At 40.0% G+C, this 13,948-nt stretch overlaps 1 protein-coding gene across 1 annotated transcript in view; it reads left to right on the top strand.

Moving 5' to 3' along the window:
• Positions 1 to 13,948, top strand: part of PTPRQ (protein tyrosine phosphatase receptor type Q) — a 156,713-nt gene that overhangs the window by 17,497 nt on the left and 125,268 nt on the right. The window contains exons 8-12 of the mRNA XM_077838126.1: positions 5,544 to 5,690; positions 8,956 to 9,128; positions 11,444 to 11,581; positions 13,241 to 13,418; positions 13,536 to 13,715. Of these exons, the coding sequence (XP_077694252.1) occupies positions 5,544 to 5,690; positions 8,956 to 9,128; positions 11,444 to 11,581; positions 13,241 to 13,418; positions 13,536 to 13,715 (816 nt within the window). The remainder of the gene's footprint in view (positions 1 to 5,543; positions 5,691 to 8,955; positions 9,129 to 11,443; positions 11,582 to 13,240; positions 13,419 to 13,535; positions 13,716 to 13,948) is intronic.

Below are 13,948 nucleotides of genomic sequence, written 5' to 3'. Positions count from 1 at the left end.
GTAAGTCTGAATCAAACTTAGGTTTCCTCTATCATTGTTAGGATAATTTTCTTTCAGTAACTACATCACTAGCATTCTAAAAATGGATAGTTGAAAACAAATCTTTCCTTTTGTGAAATTAGGCTTGGTGGTAATTCTCTGATAACTTCTCGGTGAAAAGGATGTTTGTCATGGGGTTCACTCATTGCTAGGGTGCCTCCTCATGGCTGTGTCTGGCGAATCAGCTCTCATTCAGTCTGACACCCCTTTCCTCGCACCATGGCCCCTCCTTGGTTGCCAGGACTCACAGTGCTCCCTCTTCATGACTCAGCCTCCAGCCAGGTCTTTGTACAGTCCTCCTCTTCCAAGGTACCAAAGTCCCGCTGGATCAGCTATCCTCATGCTGCTCCAGACAGTCTTCCAGTCCAGGGCCAGGCACTGTGCCACTTTCCCAGCAACTGGTGGGGGAACCTAGGCCCACCCACTACTCTGGGCTCCAATCCAAGGGCTCTAAGTCTTGCAACTATGAGCTGTTTGCTTCCAGACCCAGGTGCTATTTCCCCAAGCTCCTGCCTGCTCTATCCTCTGCCTGTTCCCTGGGTTTATCAGCCTAATCTCCCTCCTCTCACGGAGTAGCTATAGGCTACTTCCCTCTTTGACTTCTTGCCAGGCTCTGTAGCCTCAAACACCCTCTTACTTATCCCAAGAAGTGACTGCAGCCTACTTCCTCTGCAGCTCCCGGTTTTCTCAGCTTTCTGGCTTTACACAAGCTCAGCCTGCCTCTTCCCAGCTCTGCTTCATCAACAGTTAGCCCTTCTGTCCCTGGCTCTCCCCCACTGGTGCAGCCCATCGGGATAATTGTCCTAACAACCTACTCTGCCTTGTGTGGGAAGGAGACTCCATCATAATGCTCATTATCAGTATATATATTTAGAACAATGGATACTAGGTACACCTGAAAACAGGAAGAGACAAAATCTTATCTATTTCACTCTTTTAGAGAGGCAGTATATTACAGTGTCAATTAAATCAGGACGTGGAGGAGAACAAAACACAGACAAAGGAATGGATTTTAATGGATAAGGCTAAAACTATTAACTTGAATGGGTTGTGAGATGAAGTGATTGGGGCCCCCACCCTCACTGAAAAATACCAGTCATTTATTTGGGTTCAGGGTAGTGGTAAATGACCTCCATGCTCCATAACCAATATTTAGGGTTTGTTTCCTTCCGACTAATCTCTAGTATTTAGCCCTCCTCTGATCCCTCTTGTCCTCCAGCTCATGAGGGGGAATGAGGGTGCACATGAAGTCTGCAAAGAAATAAGGTCTGCCTTTCTTCCTCAAGAATAATAGGGTCCAGAAGCCATCTTCTAGGTCTCTTACTCACATGTACTTCTAGGACCTGGTTCCCTGGAGCCTCTTACTCACATTGGCTACCTGTCTCAAGCGGCAACAAAACTACAAACTCCACTTATTAAACTTGCATGTTTAAATCCTGTCTTTACTCCATATTAACCTAAAACTCTGCCTCCAGGATACTGGTGATGGAGAAAAAAAAGGACCAGGTACCTTGTCAATTCTAGCCCCAGGGAAAAATTTCTTCCTATCTCTAGAACTGCCACTTGATCAAACCCACACAACATCGTCAGAACATGCTTCAAATTAGACCTCAGTTATAGGGCAGAGAGGGTGAGGCAGCAACCACAGCAAAGTAGCTGTTTGTGACTGAGTGCCGCTGCTCCAATCCTCTGCTTTACACAGACTGTTCAGAAGCCTTACTTTCTGTAGATACAACCGGGCAGTTTATTTATAGTATTTCACTCCACCACCTTTTAGGTACTGGTGCACTCATACCATTTACATTATCTAGCTTTACTACCCCTTCTCCAAAGCACAGGGGGGGAGAGGTTTCTCCTCCCAGAGAACTCCCTTTTGTCAGAGTCTACTAGCCTGCTTCCATCCTCTTTCTTTCTTTCTTTCTTTCTTTCTTTCTTTCTTTTTTTCTGTGCTCTTTTATTCAGTCTCCTTGTTAATGTGCTAATTAGCTCGTTTAGTTACCCAGCCCCAAACTGATTTGGTAATCAGAAACTTCTCTCCTTAATCAGGCCCTCCCCAGGGAACCTAACTGGTTAAACAATGACCAGAGTGCTACTGGTTCAGGTGCTGATTCCCAGTACTCAGTCACAGAGCTGCCTGCTCATGATGGGATGGGGGCAAGGAGGTAATAGGCACCTATATAAGAAAAAGCCCCAAATATTGGGACTGTCCCTATAAAATTGGGACATGTGGTCACCATAGCTACAATATCCCTCCTGAGCAGCTCTAGGGGTAGCACACTAACGTGCCTTACACTGCGCAGATCGTAAAGTGAAGATCTAGCCCTCTGTCTAAAAAGATATATTGTACTAGTCAACATCTTAATGTCAGACATGATGGTTTTCATGCTGAATGCTTTCCAATAACATTTGATGAAGTTGCTTGATTGCAAAATGCCTACTACTACAAGAGTATTGGAAACCAATTCTCATTGTCCAGATAACTAAGACCCATTTTCCTCACATGTAATATATTCTTAATCAGGGCATCAATAGTATTTCACAAGTTGGAATGAAAGGAATTATGGTGATATGAGCATGACATTCAAAGTATTTTGTATTGGGTTATTCTTTTCCATCTACCGCTGTCATGTGTCCTCAATATCATTCTGGACTTTGATATTAAAGGCAATTAGGCAATCATTCTGGACTTTGATAATAAAGGCAATTAGAATTAACAGAGATGGGTAGATAGTGATAATCCTAAAGTTTGGTGATTTAACGAACCATTTTAAATATGGTCTAGTATCTATAGTTGTAGTGAGTGGGTAAATCAACTAAGACAGCTGAATACATATTGAACAAACATACATTATTTAAGAAATTATATTATTTTATCTTTATTTTAGAAGGAAACTCTTCAGTAACACCAGGGAATTGGATTATTGCCTTTTAAAATGAGGCATTCTGTGTCATCATTATATTAGAATTGGAAAAGGTTCAGAAAAGGGCAACAAAAATTATTAGGGGTATGGAACGGCTGCCATATAAGGAGAGATTAATAAGACTGGGACTTTTCAGCTTGGAAAAAGGATGACTAAGGGGATAAGCTAGAGGTCTATAAAATCATTACTGATGTGGAGAAAGTAAATAAGGAAATTTTATTTACTCTTTCTCATAACACAAGAACTAGGGGTCGCCAAACGAAATTGATAGGCAGCAGGTTTAAAACAAACAAAAGGAAGTATTTTTTCACACAATGCACAGTCAAACTGTGGAACTCCTTGCCAGAGGATGTTGTGAAGGCCAAGACTTATAACAGGATTCAAAAAAGAACTAGATAAATTGATGGAGGATAGGTCGATCAGTGGCTATTAGCCAGAATGGGCAGGGATGATGTCCCTAGTCTGTTTGCCAGAAGCTGGGAATGGGTGACAGGATGAATCACTTGATGATTACCTGTTGTATTCATTCCCTCAGGGGCAGCTAGCATTGGCCACAGTCGGAAGATAGGATACTGGGCTAAGTGGAACTTTGGTCTGACCCAGTATGGTGGTGGTTCTGTTCTTATGTTCTTACTCTCAACTGGTCCTCACTATGGGATTGTCATCTCTGTAGAAAGACTAGAGCAGTTCAAGCAGTGTGAGAAGGAAGAGGGATCTAAATGATAGTTCCTTCAGTGTCTTCTGAGAATTTCTGCCTCTGGCAACAGGGCACAAATGAAAAGACTGGCTGCTTCCAAGATCTCTCAAATCTATAGCTTCCAATCTCAGCCACACAAATTGTCTTCTGGAAAGGAAACTTGCATTTTGTCACTTCCCAGTAAAGCAGCACTGAAGCACTTTGTCTTATTTTTCTTTAGTACTTGAACCACAATTTCTCACTAGAGAATGGAGAGCTCGCAGCATCTGTTATAAGAGAATCAGACAGCTCCAAAAGTTCTCCTTAGAAATGGTTTTCCCACTTGAACTTTTTGATATTTATCATTGTTATTTGTGTAAGAGAAGCTGGGATCCATAGAACCAGTTCCAAGTCTAGAGCCATTCTTAGCATAATATTCCAAATTCTTAATAGTTCAGAAGAAAAGAGGTATGTGTGAGCTGTACTTGACTTGAAGAAAGGGTTCTCCAGTCTGTGATACCTATATAATCAGTTTTCTTTAACGTTTATTACCCTTATAGAATCAGCTGTTATAGAAAGATTTGAATATATTCTTCCTTCACTGTTCTTTTATTGCTCCACAATGAGGATATCTGGAGAGATGATGAGGCAGAATAGAACATTTCTTACCTATAAATATCCTTCCTGTGATTATTTTCTCCACCACTCCACACGTATCTATAATGTGAACCTGGCTTTATATTTCTGATGATTTTTTAACTTAGTCATGGATGGTTGTAGGGGTTCATGGCCCTCCCTCCCAACAGTCTTGGAGGGAGGCCACACCCCCTCGCTACAGTGTGCCTATAAATGCAAAGCTAAACAGGGAATTAGCAGTCTCAGGGCTCTAGCCCCCTGGGCAGAGCAGAGCAATAAGTGGTCAAAGGGGCTCTGGCCCTCGGGGCAGGTCAGAGCCAGCAAACACAGGCTGTTTGGCCTAAGGTGGGCAAGCTGCCAACCCAGAGGTGGGGTTGGCAGTAGGGAGCAGGGGGACGTGGGCCCACCCTATTTCACCAGGTTCCAGCCCAGGGCCCTGACAGTGAGGGAGGACTCCACCACTGGGTCAGTGGGGATCCCACTGAAACACGCTGACCTGGACTCTGGCAACACATCCGGACTAATGTCTGGTGTCCCTGGGCTACTTACTACTACCCCTCCTGGGTATACCTCCATCTCCTGGGATTTCTCCATCTCGGGGTACACGACCAGCGGCAGTCCCAGTAGGTCTTCCAGTACTGGTCAGTCTTTAGTCCCGAACACCTCCTTTGAGTCCTCGGTGCTATAGAGCTCTATTGTGGGGGAAGAAACGTCTGCTTCCTTCTCCAGCTCTCGGACAACTGAGCTCCATGCCCTGTCCTTTAAACTTCCAGTCCCACCCCTCTGCTTCCAGCGGGGGACATAGCTTGCCTGGCTCTGCCCACCAGAAGGTGGTTTTTGGCTTCTTCCCATCAGTCTGGGAGGGAGACCACAACCCCTCGCTACAGTGGTGTATATAGTTATATTAGGAGATAATTAATTTGACATACTTATAATTTTAAGACTAATTTTTAGAGCCCCCCCCCCAGTGAAGATTGTTGGAGAGATTAATTGTAGAAGAGAAATTAAAAGGAAAGAAATTTTTCATTCAGTCTGGTTGAGAGGGTCTGCGTGTATTGCAATGATATTTTAGTATTTTACCAGGGGCATGCAATATTACTTGTAATAAGTCATAGTTATTATAAACTGATGGTAATTTCATTATGGTTAATAACTTCATTATTGGTTTTGTCTTTTGTCTTTCATTGTCATGGAAAATAACTGTATTCAAAATGAAGAAATGTTCAATACTGTTCGTATTAAACTGAAACTGTTTTCCCGTTTCACTCTAGGTTATATTCTAGATAACAGCACAAAAGATCTCAAGTTCACATTTAATAATCTAACACCATTTACAACCTATGATGTGTCTGTTAGTGCTGAGACAAGTGCCGGGATGGGGCCTAAATCTAATTTAACAGTTTTTACTCCTCCAGAAGGTAGGTAGGGTTATAGAAATAAAATTGAAAAACCTAATTGTCCTGCTACATATGATGGCTGGTTTTAATTCTCCCTTCAAAGCCATTTGTGTAAATTGTGTATAAAAAATAGATTGTTTCTAGTTCACTCCCTCTTCCGGATAGTGTATTATAAGCAAGAAATCACAAATCAAAGAAAGGGAATACCCAGGAAAGTTTTGTATGTTTAGCAAACACAGAAAATATTAAAAACACACTATGACCACATTTATTTGAGTTCAGAAGCCTTCAAAGATTATGGAACTAATGTTTTTGAATGGAAAAAAAAAAAGGCATTACTTCTGGGCTGGGTAATTCGGTTAAAGGAACGACTCCATTATTTGGCCAGTAGATGGCAGCAAATAGTAGGGTAAGAGCATATTTCTGTAATTACATCAAATGTTATCACTCCACATGTACAGTTAATTATCTTTATAGTGATATTTTTCATATAGAGCTCTTTTAAAAAATACTGTTATGTGAATAGCTTGCGCTAAGCTGAAAAAGAAGAATGTGATCTATGTGCATCATAATTGCACTACTTTCAACAAAATTCATAGTTTCTTTGTAAGGAGGTGATTGATACCCTTTAGTTAAAACATAAAAGCATATGTGTTCTAAAGGAAACCCCAAGAACACCTTTATATTTATTATAGTGAAATATCTCAGTATATAAAAGGCCTGAAAATAGAACAGATGAAATGCTGCTCATGATAAGAACAGGAGACATCGAGGCAAACTCAGCAGGTGTGAAAAGGCACATGTGCATTCTTCCCCCATCACCACCCTTTTCCACCCTCCATCTTTCCCTTTCCCTGTGTCCCCTCCTGTCCGTTTTTCGCTGTTTAGCCCTGTTCCATTTTTGTTCCTAGTTAAAACAAAACTAACAGACTTGTGAATTACTTCCCTTAAATACTGCCTGCGGTGGCAATACCAGTTTTCATCTGACACTTTCAGATCTGCCTCTTGTGATTAGTGTTCCTCTTCCAAATCCAGTTCTAGCTTCCTTTCTCAATTATAAAATGATATGGATTGGATGAGTCCTTTAGTGAGTTAGTATGCATCCGATGAAGTGAGCTGTAGCTCACGAAAGCTTATGCTCAAATAAATTGGTTAGCCTCTAAGGTGCCACAAGTCCTCCTTTTCTTTTAGTTAGTCTAGAGTTACCCAAACTGTGGCCTGAGAATTACTAGTGAGCCACAAAGCTCTTGCTTGTGTTCTGCAGAGTTTTGTATAGTTACATGTTGCTGATTCTCCTTCTCATTACCAGTGGAGAGAATCAGAACAGGTTGGATGCGGGGGGGGGGGGATGAAAGAAAAAAGGTAGATAGTTGAATTAAGATCTTTTTTTATTCAAAAAGGACAAAAATCTTTATCACACTAAACACAGCTAAAAATCATGAATAATTTAAGTAAGAAATTGCTGTAGATGCCACAGTAATGTTATGTGACTATGAATGGGAGGAGAGAGCGCTCATATCACAATTTCTCTATTCAGATGTGGTTCACACTTATTACATGTTCTCTGTCCTCTGGTCTAGTCACTGGTCCTATTGTCCAGTTGTTCCCGATTCTGTGTCATTACTTCCATGAGACTCAGTTCCTTCAACCTTTTATTGAAGTTTGAGACATTTGCTGGAAAGTAGTGCCCACAGGCCCCAGCCATGATCAGATCTCCATTGTGCTAGGTGCTGTACAAACACATAGTAATTGATAATCCCTGTCCCAAAGAGCTTTCAGTTTTAGATTCCAATCCACCTGCTTCATGCTTAGCTTTATACACTGTAAGGAATCCCATTGATTTCACTGTGACTGCTAGGTTCAGGACCTAAATACACAAGAGAGACAAAGGGTAGGAGGGGAAGCAGAACGAAGAAGTGAAGTGACTTGCCCAAGTTCATATAGCAGGTCAGTAGCAGACTCTGGAATAGAATTCAGATTTCCTGACTTTCAGACCAGTGTTTTCCTCCTGGACTGCACTCCTGCTCTGACCCATATTATTTTATTTTATTTGTTAGATTTATTTTACTTAGTTGCTTCTGGGAAAACTAGGAGGTGATGATAGTATTCCAGTATTCAAATTTTGGTTTAAAAGCAATGGGTTATTCTAACTTCTTTTCAGCAAGAAGAAGTGAGAAGTGAGTGTAATACCCCTCCAATTTGAACACTGGTTTATTTTGGTATTCATATTCATGCTTGGCAACACACACATTCTGAAGTGTGTCATAATAAGACAGATTGATAGATTTTGGTCCCAAACCTACAAACCATCACTCATGTGAGTAGTCCCATTTGTAGTTAAAGGACTACTCATGTGAATCAGGATTAGCAGGCCTTTTATCTATGTTACTTTAGGATGAATGATTTTGTGTCTCAAGTTCTATGAGAACCATTCTGTGGAATGTTAAGACACTGATGTGTGATGTTCATTATTTTGCATGTAAAGAGTCAAAAAGTTCTAGAGTTTAAGGCCAGAAGGGACCACCAGATCATCTCGTCTCATCTCCTGTATATCACAGGCCACCCACACCACTCAGCATCCACACACTAAACTCGACAACCGAAATTAGGCTGAAGTATTACAGCCCACAGGAGACTAGACTGTTATGTGTCACAGGCAGAGAATTCGAGGGACTCAGGTACACCAGTGCCCAAGGCACCTGCAATGGCAGGGAAAGGATTAAATGATATATACGTACAATGTAAGATCATTATTAATACTAAAAGGTGAAATGGAAATAAAACTCATAAAAATGTGATACACGAAATGGGATCATCATCAATTATAATTTTCCAAATACTTTTTCATTTCATGCATATATATATATATATGTTTGATTTATTTATGCCTAAGTTTGTATAAGTTTGTTCAAATCTGTGTAGATCGGCATAGACCCATTGACTTCCAGTGCAAATGACTTCAATTGGAATTGAGCTATACTGATTTACATGAGATGAGGATCTTGCCTTCTTCTCACAGTCTTATTATAATACTGCATATCATATATCTATCTGCATGTTTTTAAATCATGATTTAACCAGTGGGATAAAAGTTTCTTGAAGTAACTTGTTGATTGCACTGGAACAACTCACTTCATAAACAGTTAAAATCTGAATAGATGTTTAGATTGCCTTTGCTCAATGTGCTGAAAAAGTTTACAGTAACATTTAGAAATCGATTGGCAGTGTTTAATTAAATTCAGTATTGGAGATAACATTTAATGTAAGGGTTTTTTGTTTGTTTTAGTTCCAAGTGCTGTATCCGATTTACAACTAGCAGAACTAGAAGCCACTCTCATAAGAATTTCTTGGAGGAAACCACAACAACCAAATGGAATCATTACCCAATATAGGGTTAAAGTGTTAGCTCGGGACATAGGATTGACTGTGGAAAACACAATCCTCACAGGGAAAGTTAAGGTATTTTGTTTTTTATTTGGCTATTCTGTTTTGGTTACCTTGCTAATATGGTAGTTGGTGTGGTTTTATTTTAAATTACAAAATTAGTTACTATTGATTAATTTTCAGTCCTTTCACGCTGTCCCTTATTTCCTGCTCTATTTTTAATTGAGAGTTAAAGTTTCTAGTTTCACCTTACTGCACTGTCACTGAGAGTATATCCACACTGCAATAAAAGGCCCATGGCATGGCACTCGCTGGTTCGGATCAGTTGACTCGGGCTCATAGGGCTTGGGCTCTGGGTCTAAAAATTGCAGTTTGGGCTTGGACTAGAGCCCAGGCTCTGAAACCATGTGAGGGGGGAGCTCAAGCTCCAGCCCAAGCCTGAATGTCTACACTGCAATTTTTAGCCCCATAGCCCAAGCCCTGCCAGCCCAAGTCAATTGATCTAGGCTCTGAGACCTGATACCTTGGGTTTTTACTGCAGTGTACATGTACGCTTGAAAGCTTCCATGCATATGTCAGTAAAATGGTTTTGACTTTATAGTTAAGCAAATGTAGCAAAGCACAGGAGACAGAGATTGCCTTTTTGCCAATAAAGATTTAAAGATACTTTTGCCACAATGTATCTGGTACCAGTAAATATTATGTGGATTTTTCCATGTTAATTTGGAAAAGTATCTGTCTCCCTATTAGCCATTTTCTTAACTTCTGCTGGTCTAGATTCTTCCATCTGTACTCAAGTTGAATCCTGCCCTACTCTGAAATGAATGGACCATTCACCTGAACATGAGTGGCAGAATCTGATTCTCTGTGTTTACTGATATTGGTCTAATCAAAGGCTTTTTTTAATTTGTTACAGAAAAGGGTACTTTTCAATAATATTTCCTTTTAATAGTGATGCTTAAATCTTTTTTTTAATGTTTAGGAATACTGATTTTCAAGAAAAAGGATATTTTTCAAAATAAACATGTAACTCAAATAATTAGTTGTCATTATTATTATTCATTTATTTATGTATTTACGATAGTGTCCTCTTCTCCACCTGAGAATGGGATGCCATTGTGCTAGGCAGTATAGAAACATGTAATAAGAGAGAGATCTTGCTCTGGGAGCTTAGAGACAAAGAAAGGTTTATTAGTCCCATTTTATAGATTGGAAACTCAGGCTCAGAAAAATTAAGTAGCTCTGGTCAAAATTTCCTGATTTTTTTTAATGAAACTTTGATTTGAAATTTTGATCTGAAATTTAAATTTGAAAAAATATTCAGCTAGATTTTTATTTAAAAAATTTGGGTAGGGTATTCAATAATCGGCTACCGAGCTGGTCAGAATTTGTTTTTATTTTTGAAAAAAATCCACATAATTTTCAATAAATTTTAACAAAAAGTCACAATTTTTGTACTGGCCTTTCATCAAGTTCTGTTATTAAGTGACTTGCACAAAGTCACATGGGAAGTCTGCAACAGAACCTAGAATTGAATCTAGATCTCCTGGATATTACTTCGTACCTGATCCTGTGCCATTGACCCGATTAACTTTCCCTCCTCCCCATTTCTTATCCTCCTTCAATCCAGTCAGTCTGTTCCTCCCTTTCCTCCACGCTCAGCAGGCAGAGCATTGAGAATGCAGGATAGACGGTCTCCCTCTCTCAATTTTAGTGCCACAGTGACCCCCTAGAGCCCTGGGCTGGAGTATTCTTAGTGCAGATGAAATCTGTGGAGAATTTAGCTGCCAAACTCTAACAAGTCTTTACTAAGCAGGGAGATATTTAAAAGGCTTTTCACTTGACCAGATTTGGGTGAATTTTCCTAGGTATATCAAAAGGCACATTCAAAGTAACACCCCTGCTAAGTTTCAAGACCTTGCTCCAAAGCAGGGAGACACTAGAACTTCTTAATGAAATGGTTGTAAGAATGTTGTTAACATGAGCAAAACAACGTTTTCCTTTAATCCTATTTTCAGAAGGTACTAAACTGTTTTAGCTGAAACTTAAAAAACAAAACAAAATCAGCCTGAGTCAGATACCCAACAAGGCAGATTTCAGCTCAAATAGTTAAAGTTTATCAAAGTTATAAGCAATTGAAAATAAGGTTTTATAATGGGAAGTGTCAGGCAACCTTAATTGTAGTTGTTGATACCAGCTCCACCTATAATGTATATTAATCTAATCTCTCTAGTATATATACATACTATTATATGCTATTTATATGTAATATGTATATATATACGTGTGTTTATGTGTGCGTATTATGTGCGTATAATGAGAAAAATGTGTTAATGGTAAGTGTCATATTTGGTTTGCGATTTATTTGTTGTTGTATTTTTAATCTTTAGCATTCAATGGATTCTGTGGATCCAGACATGTTAAAGGAAAATATCCAATCTACTTTCACTGGGGATACAATAGAAACAGCCGCTGGATTATATGAAGGCTCAGCTGAGATGTTTCCCATGATACAAACAGTTTCTTCAGTAACATTTAGTATTCTATCTAGTGATAACTTGCCCACCATCAATGGAGCAGCAAAACTACCTTCAGTTTCTGGTAAAATTTTAAGATATTTTTATGCCTACCTCATTGTTCAAAAGTCCCTGTCACTGTCACAAATATGATCTTTAGCACAGAGTTCAACCAAATTATTAATGGGTCATTTTCTGGAGTCAAGTTTTTTACTACCAAATAACCTTCTGAAGCAACTGTGAATGCCACACAGGCAGGAACTAGCCCCTTATCACCCAGCTGACCTTCCTAGTGAAAGTAGCACACTAGAGCCATCGGCCAAGCTGCATAGACAATCAGTTATTACAGTTGCCAAAGCAGGTGTGATTGCAGGGGATTAACATATCTTCAAGCCCTTCACAGACCTTGATTTCCCTGAATCTTTTGACTAATAGCTTTTCAAATGTCACTGAAGGTAAATAGGTCAAAAAGTTACAGCTCTGCTCTATGGGGTGGCAAACAGGTGGGGATGACCCCCCCATGTCATGGTGATGTCATTAGTATATACACTTGTTCTGCGTTATCAATGGAACATTGTTTCTTTACTAAGTATGGATATTTATGACCCATTAAACGAGACTTAGTTGACAGATACAGGCTTAAAATACCTCTCCAAATTTTTACCATGAGAGCTTTAAACAGCAGACAGAGGGCCAAATTCTGATTTTATTTATGCTCCATTAAAGTCCCTTCATCTGGTTTGCAGTGTTTTTGTAGTGGTATTGTCACAGGATATGAGAGAGACAAGGTGGATGAGGTAATATCTTTTATTGGACCAACATCTGTTGGTGAGAGAGACAAGCTTTCAAGCTTACATAGAGCCCTTCTTCAGGTCTGCATCTGGTGTAATACAGTATTCAAGTATAAGTAACTTATGCTGTAGTGTAATGACTCCTGTATGGGGCACTGATGTTGACTAGCACAGTCAGCTGGCTACTGAGTTTAGCCTATACCCCTGATATCCTGAATATTCTTCTGATCCAACCCAGGCCTCTTAGCTTTGTTTTATAGTATTGGCCCAGCTCATTCATTCCTACCAAAACCCTCACATGAAGGGGTCTCCTTGAGGAGACCCAGGAGTAGATGCTCTCGAGATTGATCACATCAGTTAGCTGGGGAGAAGGAAGAGGAAATTTCTCAGTCTCTGTGGAGAAGAAAGCAAGGCCCACTCCCTAGTTTAGTAGATTCCTGTGGGTCCTGGGAGGCTGGGGCCATCTACACAGAGGTCTTGTGCTTCCGTACCAGCATTTCCCCCCATCCCCTTCTCAAACTCCTTGGGGCCACAGACGCCAAGATCCACAGACCATAGGGGAGACAGTCTGCATTCCCTGTCCTCAGTTATCCTGCCGACTGTTTAGCTTGGCCCACTGAGTGTCCACCCAGTCCCAGTTGGACTGTGTGGAGAGACCTCTACAGGGCCTAGGGAGTAGGGAATGGATGTGCAAACATGGGGAGATCCATGTACAGAGTGTCCCCTCCATGTGTGAGTTATAAACCATGGTGTAGCTTATTATTTATATATTCTAATTGCCATGAAAGTGAGGTGAAAATGTCTACAATAAAATGTGTGTGCAAAAATATTTCAGCTTCAGCTTAGACTTTTGAAAAATAATTTAATGTTACAAATGGAAAACAAAGTTTTTTTCCTTTTAACCACAGATAACCAGTATGTCATCATTTCATCTGAACAGCTGTCATATACAATAAAAGGACTTACACCTTTCACAGAATATACAATCAGTGTATCTGCTTTCACCATTATTGGAGAAGGGCCTCCATCTGTTCTCATCATTAGGACACGTGAACAAGGTAACATTGCATAACTTTAAAATAATTTCAGGTAAGGGATTCCTCCTTCCACCCCAGTTTTTGCTATGATTTAATCTTTCCTTCACCCACATTAACTCTTTTGTTTTGTTTCTTAAGTTCCAAGCTCAGTGCAAAATATTTATTATAAAAATATTAGCTCATCATCTGTTTTGCTGTATTGGGATCCTCCAGCAAATCCCAATGGAAAAATCACTCATTATACAATTTACGCGATGGAACTGGACACAAAGAGAGCATTTCACATGACAACTGCAAACAATAGCTTCCTTATAACAGGTATGGGATAGCTTTAGCATGAGGGGGTGATTAGATAACCTGTTGAGGTCCCTTCCAGCCTTACATTTCTCTGATTCTTAAAAATAGTTGCAACTGTGTTATGCAAAATGTATCAAATTGACTATTTAGAAATGTAGGTAGTCCAGATCATTCCTCCCCAATCTTCATGTGGAAGGGTGGCTTGAGCATTTCTGCAACACTCTCCCCTCTCAGAAGGGGAGGGAAGGGACAGT

The sequence above is a fragment of the Eretmochelys imbricata genome, chromosome 1 (assembly GCF_965152235.1).
Source record: "Eretmochelys imbricata isolate rEreImb1 chromosome 1, rEreImb1.hap1, whole genome shotgun sequence".
NCBI lineage: Eukaryota > Metazoa > Chordata > Testudines > Cheloniidae > Eretmochelys > Eretmochelys imbricata.
This window is presented reverse-complemented; position numbering and strand designations above follow the sequence as displayed.